The sequence below is a fragment of the Scleropages formosus genome, chromosome 24 (assembly GCF_900964775.1).
Source record: "Scleropages formosus chromosome 24, fSclFor1.1, whole genome shotgun sequence".
Classification (NCBI taxonomy): Eukaryota; Metazoa; Chordata; class Actinopteri; order Osteoglossiformes; family Osteoglossidae; genus Scleropages; species Scleropages formosus.
In genome coordinates this window covers 7,616,111-7,641,471 of record NC_041829.1, presented here as the reverse complement: position 1 = coordinate 7,641,471, position 25,361 = coordinate 7,616,111, and the positions used below count along the sequence as shown (strand labels likewise).

Sequence of the window (25,361 nt, the reverse complement as noted above, 5' to 3'; positions counted from 1 at the left end):
AGGCTCTGTTGTGATGGGCAGATAAGCTGATAACAGAGGTGGAGTCCTGGGAGAAAGAGACAGTGGAAAACAAAACAAGACTGTCTTTTTATGTAGGAAATTTATTTGTGCTGGAGGACAGAGCAGGCCATTCTGCTACCCGTATTCTCGCTTGACTCTGTGCTTCGGCTCTGCTGGCGCACTTTCCTTGGGTCCCATGAGTGAATTGGTCTGACCGTCGGCAGAGGACCTCAAACCACAGAGCTCTCCATCTGGAGGGCGGCAGAGCAGCAGGAAAGGCCAAAGGGAAGCTTGCCGAGCTGCGACAGTGGCCAAAGCAGAATCTATCGCCCTGGATTTCCCAGAGATGGAGGAGCACGGCTATGAGCGTTTCGGGGACGGCGAGCGCGAGGCCTACCAGGTGGACTACAGGAGGATCGTGGGAGACACGGAGCCTGCAAGGCTGCGGCGCTTGTCTCGAGATGGAGAGCATCACTTCCACCGTCCACCCCCCCACCTGCACCCCCATGTGCATGGGCATGAGACTGCGGCCCAGCGCTACAGTGCCACCCGCATCCTGGCCGGCTATGAGCCTGAGAGGTGGGTGAAATTGCAGAGCACTCGAGGGGAACTGCCTCTCTGCCAGTTACATAAACATATGCAAAGACTATATTAATAAAGCACACCCCTTTAAGAGTTTTTAGCAGAACCAATGCTGCTCATGAAACTTACACTTGCTCAGTTAGTGGACACTTTCCTCCAAAGTGACCTGTATTATTAAGACCCCCTACAAATTTTTACATTTGTACAATTGGGTCATTTTTACTGGAACAAGTTAGGGTAAGTACCTTGATCATTAGTGCTACAGCAGGAGGTGAGATTTGAACCAGTGACATTTGGTCCAAAAGCCAGTTGCCCCAAAATTTAATTCTACATATTTTGACCTTATGAAAATATGTAATCAGTTAAGATTTTCACTTCTTGGCAAAAAGCAGAAAGTAGGAAAATGTTTCTCATTTCTTATAGAAACCAATAGCGACTTTTGCAGACCTGTTGAGCCCTGTGTTAAAAATAAGAAAATACTGTATTTCATGGTGCTGAATGTTTACAGTGATGATAAATAATGTAGCACTTCAGTCATCATTACTTTCCTCAGAACAAGCACAGTAAAGCAGAGTGACAGCACTTTACAATGACAATAGTGTAAAAGAATATGTGAGACAGTTACACAATAGTGACATGGTTTTCCTTTAAATGGCTTGGACTGTTATGACTGAACTATTAATGAATTATTAATTATTAATGATTATGGGCAAGCACCTGCTCTTGTGTATTCTATTTTTTTTAACTAAAGATATAATTAGCATATTCTATGGTAAATATTAACTGAAACATTTATAAATCATTTTTAATAAGTGATCAGAACTTCTTCCATCTTTCTGGGCGCAGGGTCTAGTCTCAGAACTCGCTGTCTTTATCGAGCTCAAATTTAGCCTTGTACAAAATGATGCGCTGGATGTCAGCCACTTTCAAAGGCTTCCTATAAACAAGTCCTGTAATTATAAACCTGTTACTAGATACAATATAAGAGAAGTTTAACTGAGAAAACATAACTGGGTGCGTTTTCTGGGCTCTGTTGAAAGGTATTTCAACAATGCACACACGCATTGTCTGAAACTGCTTGTCCCAAGCAGGGTCGCAGCGAGCCAGAGCCTAACCCTGCTTGGGACAAGCAGGGCTGGAGGGGGAGGGGACACACCCAGGATGGGTATTTCAACAATGTTGCAAGTTTATTTTCAGAAGTATAAAAGATTTGTCTAGAAAAGGAGAGGCTTTTAAATTTTTAAACCACTAATAAAACGTGATGTCCAGACAGACTGAGCTGTATAGAAATATCATAGAAAATTGTGGATACCGAATTTTTTCAAGATAAGAACGCAGTGAAATGTTTAACAGAATCCAAAAGCGCCCTTCTTGGTGTTTAAAATAAACTTCATAATGGACAACTGCTGCCCGATATCTGGTGACCTACATTTGTGAAGAGTGCTGCTCTACTGCACTTCACCAAGGGCCCAGTGTCCCTTCAGGACAGCCGGGATGTTTTCTGCTGGCTGCGCACTAACAGGCTGTGTCGTCTGAGCACCACTGCGTTTTTGCTGCGATGGCTACACACTGGAACCAGAAAATCTTCCTGCAAAGTATATATTTTGTATTGTACAGCTGCACAATGAGATATGGAGGGAAAATACATGTTCTGTTCAGTTCTGTTTCCTTCCGCTTGTCCTGCTGAGGGTCACGGTGGAGAATGTGTATGTATAAAATATATGCATTTTTTTTAATGTACATGAACCCTGAAATCCCCAAACCCCCACAAATCCTGCATTTAAAAAGCCTCTCGCCATCATCTAGTCAGCTTAAAGTCCAGCTGTGTGGAGTGAGGGCCCTGCAGTATCATGGAGCTTTGCTGTAACGTTTGAACTGCCACTTACGAAAAAGTAAAAAAATCCCTGCACTCTCGGATCACAGCTGGCGTTCAGAGGTGGGTGCGCTTGTCAAACACAATTCTCACGTTGTTAACGCCCTGTTTATTTAAAAATAAATAAAAGTACAGTTCTACTAGTAGGTAATAGTCTGAAAATTAAGTACATTTTAATAAGTAAAAATTTTCAGGTGAAAAAATTACTTGTGTCTAGTTACTTTTACTCACAATGGGTTTCTAATGTGCTGAAAAAGTAACTCAGTCATATTAATGAATGAATGAATGACACTTGTTTAACTTTGTTTTATAATTTTGGTTGCAGCAACATATATCATCCATACACATGTAAAGTAAGCAAACACATAAATGTTATGAAGTTAATAACAGCTAGAATATACAGTTTTAACTCACGTATTTTCATTACATTAAAAGTGCTGTGCCAGTAAAATGAAATGTTGTCAAGTAGACTAATCAAATAAATAGAAAAACCAAAAAGTGCACAGTTAGCTAGGTACTATTAACATAGTCAAAACATCTCACCGGTTCTGAAGAGACACTTTGGGCCCTTGGTGAAGCGATGAGATGGCAAAACATGATGATGAGATCATGATGAGCTGGTGCAATGATATGTAATGATACAATGCTGAGATTAGGATGAGATGATGGAGATGGCGATGAAATGTTTACAAACCTTTAATCTCAAACACAAGATGACCATGTGATCTTGTTCATTTCATAGATGAGATGAAGCGACAATGTCAATTACAGTATGATGCAACGAGGATGACCTAGACTGTACTCTAGAATCACTTGTCTGCATCCAAGCCACTCCTTCAATTGATGTGATGCACACTTTGTACAGTATTGTTCTCTCAGATGTACTTCGCTTTGGATAAAAGTGTCTGATTAATGAATACATACATGTAAATGGGGGGGTGCGGTGGCGCAGTGGGTTGGACCACAGTCCTGCTCTCCGGTGTGTTTGGGGTTCGAGTCCTGCTGGGGGTGCCTTGTGATGGACTGGCGTCCCGTCCTGGGTGTGTCCCCTCCCCCTCTGGCCTTATGCCCTGTGTTGCCCGGTAGGCTCTGGTTCCCTGTGACCCCGTATGGGACAAGCGGTTCTGAAAATGTTTGTGCGTAAATGTAATGGGATGATTATGAGAGGTGATATGGTGATGAGACAATGAGATGATAAGTTGACGATGTGTGGTTATGATGATGATGATGATGCTCGATGGGGGGGGGAACTGGTTCTTCTACTACCCTGCCTGCTCTGGAGCGGGTCTGAAGCTCTTCAGAACTTAGCAGGAGGAGTCCAGTTGTGCTCAAAGAGTTAACGGAGCCCTGGCTGTGTGCGACCACGTGTGATGATGCTCGGCGGGGCGGAGGATGTGACGCGTCCCGATGGACCCTTTTCTCCAGAACCCGGAGTCCCGCTGCGGACGGACATCGTGTCTCGACAGCTCGAGAGTCGTCGCTCATCCAACGGCCCTCGGAGACCTCCTGTGCACGAGCTCCCTCGTGTCGTGACCGCGGGACGCCACGCTCGGGCACGCGCGCAATCGGGTACCCGCGGCGAGATCGCGCTTCACTTCCGTGTCGCTCCCGTCGGGCGCTGATCGACGCGGCGCTTCGATCGCCTGTTTCGGGGACGGTGAAAGTTGGGCGCCACGCAGACTGGAAGCTGCGGAGCTTTAGACGTGACTTTTTGCTTTAAAAAAAAAAGAAAAAAATTCACGTGCCTCTTTTTCCCTCGAGCAGTCCCGCGCTGCGGTTATAAGAGCAAAATTGAATATTTAATCATGACAGCCTAGACAAACGGGAATGTCGCTCCTCCTTGCTCACGACATGGCACATGCCATGGGCAGCTGATGCGTCTCGCCCTTGCTTGTGACACTTTTTCTTAAACTTAAAGCCTGTTTAGCAGGTAATGTTTGTCCAATAACTGCACAGAATGTAGGTAACCAGTTATATATTGCGATCAGTAATTGAACGCGATGTTTCTCTGTCGCTAGCAGCCACGTGCTGCGTGTTTGCGGGCTGAGCGCTGCCGCACCTTTTTTTCTTTAAAGGAAAAAGGGAATCCGTTTAGAGCCGCTGCTCGAGCTGCTGTGCTGGACACCAGGCCTCTGAACCTCACCACGGTTTGCTCTTGCTGCCTGCTCATCCCTGGAAATAATACCAGTGAATGTGATAATAAGGGAGCATAAAATGTAGGAATGAGCTATGCTATGTGTACCAGCAAATTTACATGGAGAACTGAGGTCTGGAGGTTTATTTCTGCCAGTAATACATCTTAATGGTATAAACTGTCCGAAAGAGCAGTTTAGCTCTTTTAACAAACTCGCAAATGAAACCGAGATGTTGGAAGTAATCAATTTTTCTAAGGTGTTAAGATGCATACATGAGATATAATTGCAAGTGCATTTCTGCAAACTTGCATGCAGATGTGATCTTGGTTGTTAGTATGTATGTGAAAGTATTACATTTGCATCAACATGCATTATGTGACAAAGGTATTTCAGTGCATTTTAGCAAGATTGTGTGAAGAACTGGGATCACCCCTTCAAGACGTCGAACTCGAACGCAAGATGACTTTGTACATTTCCATCTCCATGACTCGGAATCTGTCCCCTCTTTCTGTGGCAGCATGGCGGATTACTTGATCAGCGGGGGTACTGGTTATGTCCCCGAAGATGGACTCACCGCCCAGCAACTCTTCTCCATCGGGGACGGCTTGACCTACAAGTAAGTCCAGTACAGATCCGTTCTGCTCCCTGTCTTGAAGGAGTGATCCACACATGTAATGGGAAACACATTTTAAACCAGCAGATCATCTCAGCAGTCTGTTGCTGATGGACTCACAGCAGAAGAGCTTTGCTCTAAAGAGCGTGGATTGACCTACAAGTGAGTAAAAGACCAGCGTTGTGCTGTCCTGTAACACTCTTCATAAAGAAGAGGTCACAGTAGGGGAAGTCATTATCATCAACCCATAATGCACTGGCACATCTCTGTCTGACTGTGTACTTAACTCTGGAGGACATAAAGAGGTGAAATGTTTGAAAATATATTTAGTGATGTGCAACAGACCCAACAAAAAAAGCGTTTCAGCCACGTTAAATGAAATTTAACCTTCACAACCCGAAATGTTTCAGTTGCGGTTTGCTAAATAACACATTGCCATACTAACTAACATTATGAATGTTGCTTCGTGGTTTGGTTTCAAATCGGATAGATAACACCCGCAGGCCTTTCTCAAAACCCGGATGAAATCTCAGCCTGTTCTATCTAGACAGCCCCCACCTTGTCGAAACGAATCACTTTCCATGCCCCCGTTTCATGCTCACGTTGAGTCCGTGTCTGTTATGAGCCCTATGAAGGAAGCTTTGTGAATAATCCATAGTGCTTTATGCATAATTACCTTTGTCACTATGAAGGTAAGGACTGCGTCTGTAAGACTGCTGACACTTGGCTCTCTTTTTTTTTTTTTTTTTTTGCTGACTCGCTTGTAAAAGGAAATTGATTACAGCTGACTTGTACAACAGATCAGCTCTATGTAAAGTGTTGTATAAAAATTTTAAATGGGTAAAGTAGCTGAGTGCATGTGTTTTGGAACTTGGTCCAATATCCTTAATTTTAAAAAGGTGAGAGATAGTGTGTGTGTCCTTGGGTTCGTTATGAAGGGGATCTGTTGAAAGATTGAGATTAGAAGGGGACTTCTGTCAGTTGAATTTTTGGTGCTGTGGATGGTATGTTACATATAAAGTGTGAGGACAGCTGGTAGTGTAGTAGTTAGAGCTTCTGCCTTTGAACCCAAAGGTTGCAGGTTTGAGCCTCACCTCTGGTTTTAGTACCCTTGAGCAGGGTGCTTACCCTAAATTTCTCCAATAAAATTACCCAGCTGTATAAATGGGTAAATAATTGTAGACAACACTGTAAGTTGCTAAAGGAATAAATGTGAATGTACTGGGTACAGTGATGGCCACCCTCCATAAAGTGAGGATGGGTGTTGGGTGGGCTGCATGGGTGGTCACATGGTGGTCATTTATTAATTCGCTTATGAGTTGTACGCCCCAGAACACGCACAACTCATTGAGATTGTCACGCTGACCCTTGTGACTAATCTGAATCACCTGATGGAACTCCATTCATCAATTAAATTGAATAGCAGTAAAGTGCGCCTACTGCACGCTAACCAACTAACCCTAACTTCTACAGCTGTGCTATGACATAAGGTGTATTTACAACATGAGGTTTTGACTTTTTACTCTCCAAGACATCTTGACGCATGTAATACATATAGAGTAGCAGTTAGTCATCTGCTTCAGCTCGATAGTCCTGGTTCAAATCATTCTTCCGTTGTCATTCCCTTGATCAAGGGCTTACCTGCAATTGGTGTTGTTAGAGTTGCCGAGGTACATAAGCTGGTAAACCATTGTAGGTTGCGTTCGAAAAAAGTGTCACTTAAATGAATTAAGTTAAAAGCGATCTAAATGTCTTTTTATTCATTTTGTTCATATCTGTATGTAGGAAGCATTAACTGTCATGGAGCAGCAGGTGGTTTAGTGGTTAGAGCTGCTGCTGTGCACTCAAAAGACCCAGGTTCCACTCCCAACTCCTGCTGTCATACCCTTAATCAAGGTGTTTATTCTGAACTGATACAGTAAAAATTACCCAGCTGTATAAATAGGTAAATCATTTTAAGCAGGCTCTTATACAAACCGGACAGTGTCAATTTTGTTGGAAAAAGATTTCAACTAAATAAATAGTGAGACCAATTATAAAACATTTGTTTTTATGAACGAGTACTGCTTTTACGCTTGTTAATACATACACGAAAAATTGTTTAAAGTGGTGACCGTGTTGGCATTCTTGTTCTTAATTAAATAACACTTGTGTATGTCCAACTAGTTTTTTTGGGTGTAGCCAAAGTGATGTGTGTTAGCTGCTCAGTTGGAGAGGATTTATTTATTGCACGGCATGCTCAGTATGCAGAAGTGTGGGCTGGATATTCCATACCTTTATTACAAATACCTTGCAAGGCAGGTGTTACTGAGGTCGCTCTCAGCCAGCCACATAGCAACCCTTTAGAGGTATCTGTAGAACCCCAATTACTCGTACCTGGACCATGTGCCTATGTATATATATGTAATGAATTTCTATCAATACAATAATGGTAGCAAATTAATAAAATCTGTTAAAGCAGCACAGTTTTAAGTGTCTGTGTAACGTGAATGTGCTGCTTTTAGATGAGAAAAATGACATTTTCTGCAACTTTATTTTTTTATCTGATGCTTTTGTGTGAAGCGACTTACGTTACATTACTCATTACTTAGCTATTTATACAGTGGAGTAATATTTACTGTATCAGATAAGAGGAAATACCTTTATGAGGGGTCCAATGCAGGAGCTGGGGTTCAGAATTGGGTCCCTCTAGAGAAAGGTGGCAGCTCCATCCACTATGCGACCTGCTGATGCTAAATGTACAGAGGTAAGTCAAAAATTGTCTGCATTAATGGTTTTATTTTTTTTCACGGATATATCGTGGATAAGTTTTGACTTAGTCTGATATTTTAGATCAAGAAGCAGCTTCATTGCAAATTCTTTTACCCCAGTCTAGATGGAATGTGAAACATCTAATGTTTCCTAATTTCACATTGAAGGTTATGGAGTGAAGGGGGTGCGGTGGCGCAACGGGTTTGGCTAGGGCCTGCTCTCCGGTGGGTCTCTGGTTCGAGTCCCCCTTGGGGTGCCCTGTACCAGACTGGCGTCATGTCCCGGGTGTGTCCCCTCCAGCTTTGCACCCTGTGCTGCCGGGTTAGGCACTGGCTTGCCGCGACCCTGCTTGGGACAGGCAGTGTGTGTGTGTGTGTAGGTGGGTTATGGGGTGGTCTGTTTCCTCACTGCAGGGATCTTTCGGGTGTGTCTTTTTCCTTGTTTACCAGGTCAGCTAACTGGAAGTAAAACGTATTTAAATCACCCAGCACTTGGTACCTTTTCTAAGCAGAAGACAATAATCCCACTAGAAATGATTCTCTCAGTTACAGCGAGACCACAAGGCCGCAGCAGCTCTATTACCTTTAATGGGCAGCTAAGTAAAGTTAAATACCCTGTTATCTTACATCGCGTTTTCACTGGGCTTAAAAGCACTTACTGCTAAATTATTAGACATTTTACCTTGCTTTAGCACTCCGTAGAGGAATACCACATGAATCTTGGGAAAGTAATAAAGGTTTCACTCTCACATTACAGTGAAGACATCAGTATAACACTGAATAACATTTGAGTCATATTTACTAATCTGCATAACTGTAAATGTATTTGAACCTTTAAACCTTTGCTAGAAAATAAGAAAAATATTGTTGCGTATGAATTTATTCCCTCATTTCTCCATAATCCAGGATGCTGAAAAGTGTGCTCTGCAGGGACATAGGAGCCAAGCTGTGGGCTCCTGGTGCCAGAACATTGCAGGGTATTATCCCGAGGGGCGGGGGGTGCCATAATACACGTGAATCCAGTTGAATATACGACTGCAGTGCTTACTGTGTAAACATTCAGCTGAATAAACACGTGTGATGTGAATATGTCACATGTACTGGGCAAACAAATAGCTGCTGGTCCGGTGCAAATGTTGATGCTGACATTTTTAGAACGTGTGTATTATTTGGTCTTTCTTATGGGCAGTGGGCTTTTAAAATGATGACTTTTAAGTTTGTTCCATCTGTGCAACGTAAGTGATTGAATTCCTTCTTAATTGGGAAGTAGTCTAATTTGTTGTCAGGTAATCCATACCAGATGATGCTGTTATCTTGGTTTTTTAAGATCCTGGAGTCTTTTTTTAGAGATCTTCCTGACGCACCAGTTCCGCACCCCAGCCGGCCCCCTGAACCTTACTGAGTTGCACACTTACGTAACTCGCTCAGCCGGTGTGCTGTACCTGGCTGTGATGTCAGAGCTGTTTCTGGAAGGGCTGCTTTGTGAGCGCTCAGCTTTGACGGAGGAGATGCTGAGCTTATCCACTTAACTTGTCTTATTGCTGTGGGGTTCTTGAAAATGAGCCGTCAGAGCTCTACAAAGAAATAGCTAATCCAAAAGAGGTTCTTGCACTCTTGCCAAGCCGTACGTTTGACCCAGGATTGTTGAGGCACTGACACTGCCCGTGGCTTTAAACCGTTGAATCTGGCCACATACCGCTTAGGAATAGGGCGGCCGCTCCTCAAATAACTATGTGCCTTGTTTTAAAAAACACAGCCCCGGTTTGGCGTACCCCCGAAGGGTGGAGGATGGGTTTGGCACTTGCGGTATTTTCCGGAAAGACTTGGCTCGCTCTGCTCGTGCCCTGTCCAGTGCGGCTGTTCTTCGCTTTGTACAATGGTTTTTGTGTCTTGGGCTCCCCGTCCCAAACTCGGCTGATCGTCCCCATTATGGTTTGTGGTGCATCACAGTACGTGTAAAAATTTGTACGCTCCTCTTGGCCTTTATGATGCATCGCCAAACAAATTAAAATGATTTATTTAAGAGGTGATAGCACATCTGTTGCATTTTTATAGCTTCCTGTAATACTGCTTTTTTTTTTGTCATTTGTCAAGTTCTTAAATATGGATGTCCCATTGACTGATGATTGACTCACTGCTTGCTGACCCAATCTCCTGTTTGTGTCCACAGCGATTTTGTCATCTTGCCGGGGTTCATCGACTTCACCTCCGACGAAGTGGTGAGTACTGTCCTCCATGCTAAGGTGTGCCTTCACCCCTTGTGAACCCAGAAAGGGTGGAACCGTGTGCTCAATAGCTACGGGGCAAACGTGTAGTAAAACTGAGCCCTACGAGATGTGTGTTTGGTCCTTTGTGTTCCGGACGAACAGGGAGACAGGGAGAAGGAGGATCCTGCTTGAAAATACGCTTCATGGATCAGTCTTTGAAAGTAGAATTTTTTTTCCCCCACTTGGCTTGGACTTGCACCTCATTGTTAATCATCTTTGTTTTATGCCTGAACAGGTTTTCCTCACCACCCAAGCAGAGAATGTGCTGATGGAGGTTTTAGTGAAACAATATCTGCGGCTGACTTGAAAGTGGTTGTGTAAAAACAGGGACATGTGACTCCATATGCTGTTTTGACAGCATGTGCTTTTGTATATTTATATTGAGTTTTCTTCAATCGACTGATAAAGAACTTTCTGAGGATTTCAAAGTGTAGGGTCAGATGATGCAAATAGCAAAATGACTGAACCCTGTGCCTTTTTAGTAATTTTGTTCTGCTTTGTTGAGGATCTTGTGCAGTTTCTGTTGTCCAGGTTGGTGGATTTTTGCTTCCCTAAGAATGGTTTTTCTTCTCGTTTTACTTGTGCTAGAGGAACATTCACTTCTCTGGGTTTTGAACTTTTGAATGTTTTGTGGGCTTTCTCAGACCTTAGGCATCTTGTCACTGGTGGAAACAGGCCAAAACTTTCATTAAGCCGTCTGCTGTCATATTTCAACTGGCCTTAAGGAGACTACAGCAAATATTTAATGGAGATTAATGTTTATGGGGATTTTCTCCATCCCAGCAGAGGTTATACATCACAGATGTGAATGTGGAGGAGTCTAGCCGCAACGACGGTTGCATGAGAAGCAACAGGCTTGTCCAAGGCAGGATCCAAGATCAATGTAGGGTGAGCCTTGCTCTCCATGGTGACGGGCGGTCTCCAGGGGTCCGGGCTTGCCAGTGAGATGGAGTTGCATGCTGGGTAACAAGCTGGAGGTGAACATCTTGCACTTGATGTCTAATTGGAGTATTGCACCAGTGCTGGAGTACCACCTTTAGAGTCCACCTTCTCTTCCACTGAAATGAACCTGTTGAGGGTGTGAGTGGGTGGGGGATGGAAGTGTCGGGCCGTCGTGTCCCAGATGTGCCATAGCACGCATGTTTACACAGGCTGCTTATGGTGTGCTGTCCTCCGAGACTTGAAAGAGAGGCCCCAAACTATGACTGTCTTTAATTAGAGAGTCGCACAGCCCTCGCATCCCAAGAACATCCTGTTTTTGACTTCTCCTGCCCAGAAAAACGGGTTGCTCTATTTTTAACTGAGAGGAGGACTTCTGCTGTCTTTTTAAAGATTGCATTCAAGGATAGTAATGTTTGTCTAACCAATTTGGGGAGCGTTACAGTCTGCGCGACAGAATGAAAACCACCTTCATTCAGTCCGAGACAGAATGTGGCTTATATAGTGGTTCTGAGATTGGAATCGTGGGCAGATGTCCCCTTTCCCCAGATTTTCAGTATTTTTTAGTCAGATTGTTTAATTTAAATTTGCGTGCTTGACTGGAGTCAAATTCTCCATATTTTGCACCAGTGGCTCTTCATGTAGACGGTCAGCTTGCGCCAGTAAGGATGTGCTAGAGCTTTCTGTCAAATCCCTTGGCTTTTCCAGTTATATATAAGTGGCAAATTTTGAAGTCTCTCTGCAGGTTTCCAAGTGTAATTCATGCATTTCAGAGAATTGATGTCTATTTTTGCATCAGAAAGTTTGCTCATTTTGTGCCGGGAAAAATCTGTGTCTGATCTTGACCCTCAGAGCTGGGGCTTATCTGGATTCCTGCGGAATGAATTGGCTCAACTTTGAAGTCTGGGTGTGGATAAGTTGTAAAGCCATAACGCTCATCTAGAGATGCAGTATACTGTACAGCACCATGCTAGGCACACATTTCCAAAGTCACGATGATTGCTGAGATGCTCTCAGTTTGAGGGTCGGTTAACTTTTAGTCCCTTGGGTTTGGCATGTATGGCCTCTTACGGTTAAAAAGATGAATTTCTGTGCGTGTGTGTGGTTTTTTCCAACAGAATAAGACTCCCTTAGTAATCCCTACATGGAAAATTCTGTAGGTGCTGCAATATTTTTTTAAACTTGTCTTTTCATTGTCGCCTCCGGGTGTCGGCTAGATCCGGCTGCATAAACTCACACGTCTGCGGCGGGTTCCTCTGTGACGTACTGTCTTTTAGCAGGATGCTGCTGACGATATGCTGAAGTAAGGCCTGTATGAGACATCTTTGTGGTCTCGAGGTCCACCAAGCTGCAGCTGGGTGTGTGCTGCCCGGGAAGCTACTCCGTTTCGCCCTGATTCGGATCATTTTCCCCCTTTGAATGCCCACGTGCTTTAGTGTGTTATTTGAAGAGGGCTACCATGCCATATTGTTAATAATCACACACACACACACACACATTTTCAGAACCGCTTGTCCCATACGGGGTCACGGGGAACCGGAGCCTACCCGGTAACACAGGGCGTAAGGCCGAAAGGGGAGGGGGACACACCCAGGACGGGACGCCAGTCCACCACAAGGCACCCCAAGCGGGACTCGAACCCCAGACCCACCAGAGAGCAGGACCGTGGCCCAACCCACTGCGCCACCGCGCCCCCTTGTTAATAATCACTGTTCACTTTAATAATCACTTCATAAGGAAAAGCTTTAATTCTTTGAATTTTCTAATTCTCGTAATTTCTCAGTCTCCTCACACCAGTGTACAAATCTATACAACGTAAATATGCTGTTATTCCTCTGTATTTGCTCAATGTATAGCTGCCTGGATTTTGGGCACTTTCAGAACAAACCCCTGTGTAATTTCAGGAAGCTATTAGTTCTCATTAGAAAGAGTTCTTAGCGGGAAATTTTTGGTTGTATTCCGTAATGACGGGCCAGGGACAACTCGTTGAAGCCCTTGCACTAAGATCTCACACACACACACACACACACACACACACACACACACACACACACACACATTTTCAGAACCGCTTGTCCCATATTAGATTACATGTATGGTGTTTCATACAAATCATTATTCACATTGACAAATGAGATGAGGCTGCACTTTTGGTGACAGTCAATCTGTATATGTATTTATATTTACGTAAAGTGATTTTTGAATGCTCCAGATTATAGCTTCGGTGTCAGGCCTGCTGATAGACCTGCTTTTATGCATATTTTATGGACGTATCTTCAAAGAGTGTAATTCCTGCTGTTGAGTTATGAGATTTTGAGAGGTTCAAAAAAGTAATGCATCTGTAGCATTACTTTAGTTTGCTGGCTTTGCTGGCCTGGATGAAGACTTACTCTATCCTGGAGTAGATTCTACACTTGTGTATTTTGAGTTCTCTTTCTACGTGTTCTGCAGATATATTGCTGTATGTATCTTGCTGTCAACTGCACTAATAAATAAATGATGATATAGATACAAAAGGCATGGTATGAAGTACACACACACATTGACTGAAACTGCTTGTCCCAAGTGGGGTTGTGGTGAGCTGGAGCCTAACCCAGCAACACGGTGCAAGGCTGAAGGAGGAGGGGACATACCCAGGACGGGATGCCAGTCCGTCACAGGGCACCCCAGGCGGGATTCGAACCCCAGACCCACCAGAGAGCAGGCACAGGCCAAATCCACTGCGCCACCACACCCCCCTGGTATTAAGTAGATTTTTAAAAAATCTGGATAAGGACCAGTAATCTGTTAGAGGGGAAACTTTCTGAGCTCCAGCAGGTCAGCAAATGGGGCTGTTAATAATCAGGATCAGTGTCACTTTCACTTCCTGCCTGCTGCAGGGATGCTCTTTTCCGATGGGGTGGCCAGTCCAAGTGGGCAATTGAATTATAAACTTGGCCCACACAAACAGATCAGGCCACAAGCTCCAAATAAATACCTGGCTGCCACAAGCTCCAAATAAATACCTGACTGCAGCGGTGAGCTCAGATGAACACCCACAGCAAAACTTGCCACCGCGAAGCACCTGTGTGGCACACCCTGTGGCTCTTGGACTGGAAATTGGAAACTGCCCATTCATGCTAAAGAGGCAGCATTGATGACTGCAGAACGACGGTACCCTGGTGCTTCAGGGCACATCCGTCCTCTCGTGAGAGAGTAAGCATAGACAAATTTACAAAACAAGGCTTAGTGTCACTTATGAAAGCATCTGGCTGGAAAATTGGTTTAACTTCTATAATTGTACACTTGAGCTATCTTTAGTTGTACATCCAAGAAATTTACCAGGAATAAATGCTTTCTGTCTTTGTCTGCATCCTCTGTTGCAGGACTTGACCTCTGCCCTTACCAGGAAAATCACACTGAAGACCCCCCTCATCTCCTCCCCCATGGACACCGTCACAGAGTCGTCAATGGCCATTGCTATGGCAGTAAGTTTCATTCTCAAACCCCTTTTTAGCCTTTTTGCATAGGTGTCCAGTGAAAAAATATTCATGCCATTGCATTTATCAGATATTTCACTCAGTAATGTGTGACTACTATGCTTTTTACAAGTTTGAAGGTGAAGTTTTAGCATGCAGCCACAGTCCTGTTGATTAGTAGAGTTTGGTGCCTCAGGTTGTTAATTGGAATGCTTGCTAACTAGCAGTGCTATTAGATTTGTATAGATATAGATTTGTCTGTTAAATGTGTTGATTCTTTGCTTGAATCACTTTATAACTAGCTAGTTAGGAAATAAGAGTTAAATTTAAATGATATTTAAACAAAGAGAACTGAATGAAGCTTGACAAGGTTATGTTAGCCACTTGAGACAAGTTAAAACCTTTTTCTGTAGCTAGCTACGTGCTTTACATCAGGTTGCTCATTTCAGTGCACCTACGTAAAGTTAATGTAACCATCTTGTTATTTCCTGCATTATTTAGTGAAACCACTTAATTTGCATCTTTTTGGTTGCTAAACAAATTAACATTTGAACCCATGAGTTTGATCACAGAAAACGTGATCTGACGATGGTCAGCTTTTGTTTTTTCTTTATCAGCTCATGGGTGGGATTGGGATCATACATCACAACTGCACTCCGGAATTCCAGTCCAACGAAGTACGGAAAGTCAAGGTAAATGATGCCTGGTTGTAAAACAGGGTGGAAACTGTAATTCCCCAGACTGATGTGATCAAGCGAATTCATAATTACTCAATCGAAATATAGCAGTTTTCACTTCCATATTTTTTTTGCCCTACAGAAATTTGAGCAGGGCTTCATCACAGACCCGGTGGTCATGAGCCCGCGCCACACAGTAGGCGATGTGTTTGAAGCCAAGATCCGTCACGGCTTCTCCGGCATTCCTATCACCGAGACGGGCAAGATGGGCAGTAAGCTGGTGGGCATTGTCACCTCAAGGGACATTGACTTTCTCACGGAGAAGGACTACAACCGGCCCCTCGAAGAGGTGTTCTGGAGCCTTTACTATATTCATCCTTTTCACAGCTGTTTGTATACTCCGCTTTTAGTGCTGCCAACTGTTTGTCAAACAAAAAAAATGGCTTCCTGCTTCTGAGTTAGTTGTAGTTTAACCTGTTCTTAGTTAATTACACACACACACACACTTTCAGAACCGCTTGTCCCATACGGGGTCACGGAGCCTACCCGGCAACACAGGGCATAAGGCCGGAGGGGGAGGGGATACACCCAGGACGGGACGCCAGTCCGTCGCAAGGCACCCCAAGCGGGTTTCGAACCCCAGACCTACCGGAGAGCAGGACCCGGTCCAACCCACTGCGCCACCGCGCCCCCTATTCTTAGTTAATTATTTTCAACAAATCTTGATGGAAGAATACACGTTTTTTTTTGGAAAAATTTTGGTTGTTTTTGATGATAGCATTATTAAGTTTTGGTCCTTATGCTTTAATAACGGTCTATATTGGAAGGCAATGACCAAGAGGGAAGACTTAGTGGTTGCACCAGCTGGGGTGACCCTGAAGGAGGCTAATGACATTCTGCAGAGGAGTAAGAAAGGTAAGGCCGTGAACGTTCTAGACTGTCTATGCGGAGAGCCAAATATATGTCAGATTAGTGTACCTCAGCCTTGCCCGAAATAGTAGATTTGCATGTTGCTGCCAATGACTTGTTGTCACATGAAGTGTTGGCACCGAGCTAATTTTCTCTGCGAGGCTTCCAAATAAAAATTATAAAGCTATTATGTGATCTTCTTTTATTACATTATAACTAAGCTAGGTTTGACTGGTTCACTGTGTATATGAACTCCATAGTGTTTTGGCTTAATTCTCCTAGCCATCTGATCACCCAGTCTGCTTGACCTAAAATGTCAGTAACTGTCTACTGCAAGTGGTGTGTTGGGTGGCACAGGCTGGATAGTCATTGATCATCTAAACAAATGCAACATTTTTTTTAATTGATCAACACCAAAATAGAACAGCAGTGGGTCATAGCAGCATAGAGACAGAAAAAGTAACCTGAGAAACTGCAAATATACAGTATACATAACATAAAAGCAATAATTAGCCAAATGAGGTTATTACCCATCATTAACTTTTCCAGAGTGGGAAATAAGAAACCCTATTTTTCTCCGATAAATACATTTTCTGTATCAAGAGAAATAACTAAACCAGGCACCTGCTTCTCAGTAATAAAGTTTATAATATTTAAACCATGACTTTATAGCTGTTATTAGAGCAGGACCTGGCTTTTACAGAACCCTGTTTTTGGCAGAGTCTCCAGTCTATGTGAGTTATTTATGGTTTTAAAGTTCTGAAATGAGGATGGATTTTTATGTTACTTTAAAATTAAACCAATTAAGACTACATTCCAAGAGTCAGGGTTAACTGCTGGTATTAATATGGTGTGTGCTTCAGACCAGAAATTAATTTATTCTACAGGATAACCATAAAGCTCTGGAGTTTTTCCCAAAGGCATTGATGGGATATTTTCCCAGATCCTATTGGGAATGAATGGGGCATTTACAGAAGTACTTGTTGCAGACGAGAATAAGTGCTTGTTGCAGACATTTTGCAGTGATAACCTTTCCAAATATGATTGTATTTCATCAGTCAAACCTTGCCCCTAAGGGGTATTAAGAGATATATAAAACTCTTTGAAAATTTAAGTGCCAGAGGGTTGTGTCACTGGGCCTGAAGTTGCTCATATAGCCCATACAGCCTTAATGGACCTCCCAGTTTGTTCTGTTTTGAGCTGGCAGGTCAGGAGACGGCTATGCTTATAGCTGAGTTCACAGTTACTTTGTAACATGTTGTAAGGAACAGTAGCTTTTCATTATATTTCATTATACTTTGTATAATCCAGGTTAAGCAACTTCAGATTTTGCTTGGTTTATATTCTCAGTGGTTTACCTCTAATTATAAGGCAATAAGACCCAGTAATGCAGCTGAAACTGTTTTCTGGCAGTATAGAGATCTCAGACATCCACAGAGAGCTGGTCATCATTCGAAAGGACAAAGTTAAGGCCTCATTGTTTTGTTCTAGGAGGTTCATTTGAAAGTCAGCTTCCAGATGCACTGCTTCATGATGTGACCTTTCTGTTTGCCACAACCCCTGTGTTTTGCATTTGTTTATTTTCCCATTTGATCTAAGGGAAACTGCCTATCGTGAATGACAATGATGAACTCGTGGCCATCATTGCTCGAACGGACCTGAAGAAAAACCGTGACTACCCACTAGCCTCCAAGGACTCGCGCAAGCAGCTGCTGTGTGGAGCAGCCATTGGCACTCGTGAGGACGACAAGTACCGCCTGGACCTGCTCGTGCAGGTTGGGGTGGATGTCGTGGTTCTGGTGAGAGCTTTTACTTGTTTTTACCGTAGCTAGTAGTGTAGCTCACTGAGCACTGGTATTGTTACTCAAGTGTTCTACATTGGTATGTAAAACGCTTTCCTAACAAACACCACATGGGATGATCATGCGTGGTGTGTGTTTCATTGTAGGGTGAGAGCTGTTTCCAGAGAGCTGACCTTTAAGTGTGCAAATGTCACATTTGTAATCGTATTCCTCCCCTCAGGACTCCTCACAAGGCAATTCAGTTTATCAGATTAATATGATCAACTACATTAAACAGAAGTACCCAGATCTACAGGTGGTTGGAGGGAATGGTGAGTCAGTGCTTGTGCTTTACGTTTTCTCATGTGATACTGTCTGCAGTCCTCCATCTGGGGACTCATGTCCAAGTGCGGTGCTCCATTCTTAACCCAGTCACCAATTCTTCAATCTTTCTGCAGTGGTGACCGCAGCACAGGCTAAGAACCTGATCGATGCAGGGGTGGATGCACTCCGGGTGGGAATGGGCTGTGGGTCCATCTGCATCACACAGGAAGGTTTGTGTGTGGTGAACCGTCCTAATTTTGAACCTTCTGTGATCATATGAAATAAAAAAGTGTCCTGTTTGTTACTTTCCATCCCCAGTCATGGCCTGTGGGCGACCCCAGGGGACATCGGTGTACAAGGTGGCAGAGTATGCACGCCGTTTTGGTGTCCCGGTCATTGCAGATGGGGGCATCCAGACTGTAGGACATGTGGTCAAAGCACTTTCCCTGGGAGCATCTACAGGTATCTGTTTTAACCAACACAATAAATCTTCTCTTGAACAGACTAAATGTGGGTGGAATGACTGTTAAAGCAGAAATGGGGTTTCCTTGCCTTGTTGAAAAACAAGGTAACCCTTACTCACAGGAATGGTATTTATAAGTATGGCATTCATTTCTTGCAGATCAGAAGACCTCTTAATTGACAGTTTTTATGTTTTAAATCTGAAAGTCCCCTAAGTGAAAGTGCATTTAATGGAGGGTTTGCCATGCACCATATTTTAACCCTATCCTCTACCGATAATGACATGAAGTAGCCAGTTGGGGCTTTGATTTCATGGGATTAGGAGCCTGAATTATAATCATCTTTGTCTACAGTGATGATGGGGTCACTGCTTGCTGCCACCACCGAAGCCCCTGGCGAGTACTTCTTCTCTGACGGTGTGCGGCTGAAAAAATACCGCGGCATGGGATCTCTGGATGCCATGGAGAAGAACAGCAGCAGTCAGAAACGTTACTTCAGGTCTGTCTTTGCAAGCCCTGTGTGCTCTGCAAACTGACCAGATCTCTGTGTTCGGCTTCTCACTTTGGTGGCTTGTCCGCAGCGAGGGGGACAAGGTGAAGGTGGCGCAGGGTGTGTCCGGTTCCGTCCAGGACAAGGGCTCCATCCACAAGTTTGTTCCCTACCTGATTGCGGGAATCCAGCATGGCTGTCAAGATATCGGTGCCAAGAGCCTCTCAATCCTGCGGTAAATTGTTACTGAAAATATTTTGTGTTGGAAATGCAAAATATGTCGTTTACTTTCCATCGGAGTCAAAATGTGTAAATATTGTTTCCTTTTTTTTTTTAAAACGTACCACTTCATATTATGATGGTTCTGAAGCTCAAATGATCAAAAGATGTAATCACTTTTAATTACTGTATTCAGCTGATGCCATTTTCCAAGGTGATTTACATGGGTTGATGCACTGCTAAAAAATGTACCTGTTTATACAGAAGAGCAATGTAATTCACTCATTTAGCGAGACGCACACTATGGGCAATTTAGAGTGACCAGTTCATGAAACACATGTCTTTGGATGATGAGAGGAAACCAGAATACCTGGAGGAAGAGTATGAAAACTCCACATTGACTGAGCCAGAGTCGAACCCATGTCCAAACGCACTGCCCAGCACCTGTGAGGCAACAGCGCTACCTGCTGTGCCACCACATCCCACCAACATGCACCTGCTTCACTGACAGTTGGGTTCAGGTGAATACGTACAGTGTTTTTTTTTTTCAGCTCCATGATGTACTCTGGAGAGCTCAAGTTTGAGAAGAGGACCATGTCGGCCCAGGTGGAAGGAGGCGTGCATGGACTGCACTCGTAAGCGCCCTCTCCCTCCGTCCACCACCGCTGCCGCCCCCCCAGGCTGTAGATGGCCACTGCCCTCGTCTGCAACACCATACCTCAGCTCCTGTTAGTCACTCTCACTTTTAGCCAGCTGTTTGTAGATTCCATCAGTGCAATTGCATGTCCGTCATTATCGTTTTTTGTAGAACTTAACCTCTATTTTCTGCAGTACAAGTATGCAATTAATTTAATAGATTTTCACATAATCCAAATGCATAACCTTTTCCCTTCTTCCCATATTAAATACACTGAAACGATGATGTTTGATAGTTGCTGCCCAGTTGAGAATTTATGCTCATATCCCGCTCTCAGTTTAAGCTTCTTGTGTCCGCTCATTGGGTAGGACGTCCCACTCATCCCATGGCTAGCCGGCTCATTTGGAATAGACCTCCTGCAGAAGAACCACCCTGTCCTCATTATTTGCGGATAATCAGTATTAGTATTGGAATTGTGTGCCCATAATAACAGTGAACTGCTGCCCAGAGAGATCCCATGCTCTGTAGGTAACAGTGCAGTACCATAATACGTTACTCATTTAGTAGATGCTTTTTACATAATATACCATAGTTGCCCCAGTTCATCTTCAGAGTTACAGAAACATGGGTGCTTTACATTCTGAGTTAACATATGCAATGATATTTACCAAACTAGTGACTAGACATCAAAATGTCCTCTTTTTTCTGTTTTTCCTCACTCATGCACTCATCATAGATATTCATTTGTGCCATGTAAGTACATCAGTCCTGTGTTCATAAAACAATTACCTAGTTTCTGGGTGGAAAGGCGACATTTGTGTGCATATTATATAAATGCTTGGGATACGGGGTTGTGTTCTCTGCTTATTTTGACTGGGTGTCCCTGCCCTTTGTGTTGACTATATCCCCTCTCTGTGGTCCACTCAGTGCTTCTGTCACACATTACACTCCTCACCTTGACACTAACCTTTTCAGGATTCCTGTTGCATACTTGTTTTCATACACAATGGTAGGGTATTTGCTGTTGCCAAACCACACGCTTCTGCTCGTTGCATACAATTCTTTGGTGACTCCTTACACATATGTCCCACTCAGTATATACTTATTCCATTTAATTTTTGTCTGAAATTGGTATTTAGGTTATTAAGGTCCTGCACAACGGTCATGGGTCCTCTTCAAAGTTAATGGACATAAAAAATACTTGTTGTTTATTCGCAAATCTGTTGAAACTGAGAAACTCAAATAGTATTTTTGTATAATGATAAAATTTCACACACTGAGCTACAGCCCATGGTGTCGTTAATATTCATATCGTCCACTGTACACCTGATCTGGAACTGACTGCAGCTGAACTTTAATTAATGCTGAAGTTATTTCCTTACAGTACCATTGACTTTTTATATTAAAATTGGTGAAAGGCCAGAAAAATGACCACGAGGAATATGGAGGATTATTTAAGAGTTTTCTCTGCCAATCCCGAGCGCAGAATTCTTGTGGCAAGGGTATTGAGATTGGGTTATATTTTAAAATATATTATTTTAAAAATTATTTAAAAAAAATGAAAGTGTTAAGATGGAGGTGGAAAGGACTGTGCAGGACCTTTTAATGATCTACTTTTCTAGATGGAGAAAGTACTCACTCTCTGGGAAACCCCTCTGTGCCAGTCATTTTCCGAATGCTGTGGACACCTGCACCTCAACCTGATGAACTTGGTTTTGATTGATTGATGATACTTTAAATTTTGATCTGTTCCAGTGTGAATTTTATGCCACACGGCTGTTTCTTTTCTCCTTAGTTATGAGAAGCGGCTGTACTGATGGAGGAGGAGGAGGCAGGACCCACACGCGGACAGCCCCCAGTGTTCCGGCTCCAGCAGTGACCAATCACAACGGACACATCTGACGCTCATACCTTCCTCCCTTTCCTCCCTACACTGCCTGCTGCCCCTTCGCCTACCCCCTGTGACAGACTCATCTGTGACTGAGGTTGCACACTTGCACTACCAGCCGCCAAGGGTTACCAGGGTTTGACAAACTGCCCAGCCCTCATCTTCACACACTACTAGCGCTACAGTAAATGATTCAGGGGAAGGACAGAGGAGCAGCTCTCCCTCTGTCCTTTCCTATAGTGTATTTACAGCCAGTTTCCTCTGGAAGCCTTGCAGAGCTTCCATGGTCACAGCTGAGGTCGTGTCCATCTTGATGCTTTGAGTACAGTGGCAGTGTGTCCCTGCAAGGATATGGTTAAATGTGAATGGCGTGCACTTTTCTGACTTGAACCAAAACCAAACGTTGTTACAGGAAACGTTGACTGTGTTGCTGTCGATCTTCTCGGCGCTGTAGTTGTGCAGGGATTTTTACCGTTGTACTTTTGTTACAGGTCCCAAAAATGGCGCTGCGTGGTAATCAAGGACAGGCAGCTTTCAGGCCGGGACGCGCTGCTCCGAACTTTGACGCCGTTTGCCAGGCCATTTGCTTCGCTGCCATGAATATAGTTGGGACCAAAAGCTAACCAAGCTAGCCTTAATTCAGGGATTCGCTCTACCAGAGAGCCTTATCGGTTACAGTGAGGGTGTTAGGGTTGAGTTAGGGTTACGGTTAGGTTCGGGTTTGGGTCAGGTTGTGTTTGCTGTTGGCTCTACCGTGCTGAGAAGCCCAGGCTGGAACCTCATTGCTTTCATGCAATGTATAATAAAAAAAAATTTTAAAAAATCCACACTCAAATAAAAATTGGCAGTTGGTGCTATTTACTCAAATGACCTTTTTTCTTAGCTCTCCCTGTCTCATTTGTTCAAAAACAGCTGCTGTTCCTGCCCACATTCAGTGATGTGCTACCTGACCATATGTCCTACATATCTTCATTTTAATAATGCAGCCAGAGTAAAATCGTGTGAAATAGTTGTGAAATGTTTTGACAGGAAATCTGTACGACACAGGATTGCTCTATATAATGAGGTTCTTACCTTTGTTTTGAAATAAATACACATAAATCATTGGACCCATGCTATTCATAGACCTTAGTTTAAATAGCATCAGTTTTATTCTGGGATATTTTATATAGTATAGATTCCTAGTTAAATGCTACATGCAGGAACATCTAACATAAAACTTGTAATGCAATATTTTTTGGATGATGATATAATGGTATATTTTAATTGGAGGAAGGAGAATGATGGTTTGATTTCACAGTGGGCAATGTAGAGCAGACATTTCCTGTCATTGCTGGCTCGCATTATACATTTATTGCTTCTGTATTTTTAATTTAATAAGACCAATGGCTGACACCTACAATGGTGTATTGCTTGATGAAGCTGGTTTCCCATCTCCTCAAGATGTGCTTCCTCTCACTCATCTCTACCTGCTCAGAAAGTAGCGTCCAAAACAACTATAACCAACGTTGAAATAACACTAATTTTTGTCATGGTTCACTGTTATGCTCATTGTTAGATTTTATGCTCAAAATCAGTGTGAAACCAAAGCAGGAGAAAATAAGATGCTGGATTTAGGGTTAAATAATACTTGACTTTGTAGATATTCTCTGCCTGTGGCTTGTAGATGGAGGCAGAGATCTGGTGAAGGAGATGCTGAACTTTGCTCTTGCTTCTTCTCTGACTGGTCCAGTGTCCCAGGTGTTGGCTACGTCCACATGGACAGCTCTTGTACACTTGGCACACATCAGCACAGTGCGGTGTATGTTCCGTGTTGCTCCAATTTGGTTATGACATGGGATATGTAAAGCTTTAAACTTGCTCATGCTCTCCAATAATGTGAAAATAAACATTTATTTGAAAAAGCTTCAGTTTTTGGACGTTCTGTGTTTCCATTGAGTGAAGAAGCGGGAACACTGAGATAAGTCATGTAGCGTGTGCATGTAAGCAGGGTGAAGAGCTCTGCTACTTGGGTTTAAAAGGTGCACTGTAAATGCTTTAATTACAACAAAAACCAGTTCAGAGAGAGTCTTCACACTCTTTTGTCATTTTTTTTTTCAAATATACACTGGGTCCTCAGGTTGCACTTGTTCAAGTTACACACTTTTGGATATACAAACATTTTCCATTTGTCTTTCCTTCTCTTTTCAAAAGAAATGTTAAATCAACTGCTTTTCCATATCCAGCTGCTATTTGCCAGTAAAGAACACCCCAAACAGAGTATGAAAGTGCGAGTGGATTAATTCATCTCATTTCCACAGCGTTTGCAGCTGATCAGCAATATGTCATCACTGAACACTGAATACAATTTTGTGGAGACCAGGTAGTTTTCAGTCTCTTTTAAATTAGTTATAGAATAAGTGTGACTTGATATTTATAAAGTTAATTTCAAAGCATATTTTTTAGTTATAGCTATATCCTAGATTGTTACCTATCCCATTAAGCAAATAATTGATCGTATGCCTCTATTGTACCTTTATTGATTGGATAAAGCAAACTGAAATTGGCCAGATGCTTGAAAATGTTAAATATGTTGTTCCAAGTTAATAGAAAATAATAAAACTAAAGATTTAAAGTGGATTTTTCATTCATTATTCATTGTAAATCTGAGGTTTTTACAGCACATAACCCATGAATATATCATGGGATATGTGTCATTAATTTATTGATTAATGACTTAGTGGTGAACAATTTGACTTGAAGACCCAGTGCACATTTTAACTTGTAGATAACTCATGGTTTAATGTTCTGGGAGATTACTGAATATTTCATGCACAAAATTGTACCTAGATGATAGTCCGATGCTCAAAAATGAAACCATGGGAAAAAGGTCAGGGATCCGTCTGTTTACTGTTTATTTTTTTATCAATTTTCTGTCAAACATAGAACATTGCACCCAAAGCAGCATATTAATGAACTTTTTCTCCATATACATTCTTAGAACAATAGAAATTGGTTATTTTTCCACAAACATAACCTTAAAACATGCACATATGAAATTCACAATAAATTAACCCTCAAAGTATAAAATATTCAGTGCTTTTTCCTTTATGCTGCAAGGAAAAACAAATGACACTATAAACTTAACTTCGAAAAATGTACTGGTCAGCTTTTTCATAAATGGAGATAAGTATTTAGAAATGGATGATGTCCTTAGAGAAAACATCTGTATTTGCTACACATGGCTAATACAATGTCCTGCCCCCACACTCCAGTAGGTGGCGCTGGTAAATTGCTACAATGTTGCTGATCTTTAAACTTTTCTACATTACTAGAACTGTTACAAAAATAACTATAATACCCACGTTTGGAAAATGAC

General features: G+C 42.8%; 1 protein-coding gene across 8 annotated transcripts; it reads left to right on the top strand.

Moving 5' to 3' along the window:
• Nucleotides 1-23,869, top strand: impdh1b (IMP (inosine 5'-monophosphate) dehydrogenase 1b). 8 transcript variants are annotated; one of them, XM_018756081.1, is made up of 17 exons: nucleotides 1-579; nucleotides 5,108-5,206; nucleotides 5,291-5,365; nucleotides 10,124-10,172; nucleotides 14,525-14,626; nucleotides 15,235-15,309; nucleotides 15,437-15,643; nucleotides 16,122-16,209; nucleotides 17,803-18,002; nucleotides 18,226-18,316; nucleotides 18,443-18,538; nucleotides 18,627-18,770; nucleotides 19,124-19,268; nucleotides 19,351-19,494; nucleotides 20,030-20,113; nucleotides 20,852-20,868; nucleotides 21,911-23,869. In XM_018756081.1, the coding sequence occupies exons 1-17, from the start codon at nucleotides 347-349 to the stop codon at nucleotides 22,015-22,017; spliced, it is 1,956 nt and encodes a 651-aa protein (XP_018611597.1). In that variant the 5' UTR covers nucleotides 1-346; the 3' UTR covers nucleotides 22,018-23,869. The 8 variants fall into 8 exon arrangements, with proteins under 8 accessions (XP_018611597.1, XP_018611596.1, XP_018611600.1 ...); XM_018756080.1 differs by having other exon boundaries at nucleotides 5,288-5,365; XM_018756087.1 differs by lacking the exon at nucleotides 1-579 and adding an exon at nucleotides 3,856-4,024 and having other exon boundaries at nucleotides 5,288-5,365.
• Nucleotides 23,870-25,361: the final 1,492 nt, after the last annotated feature.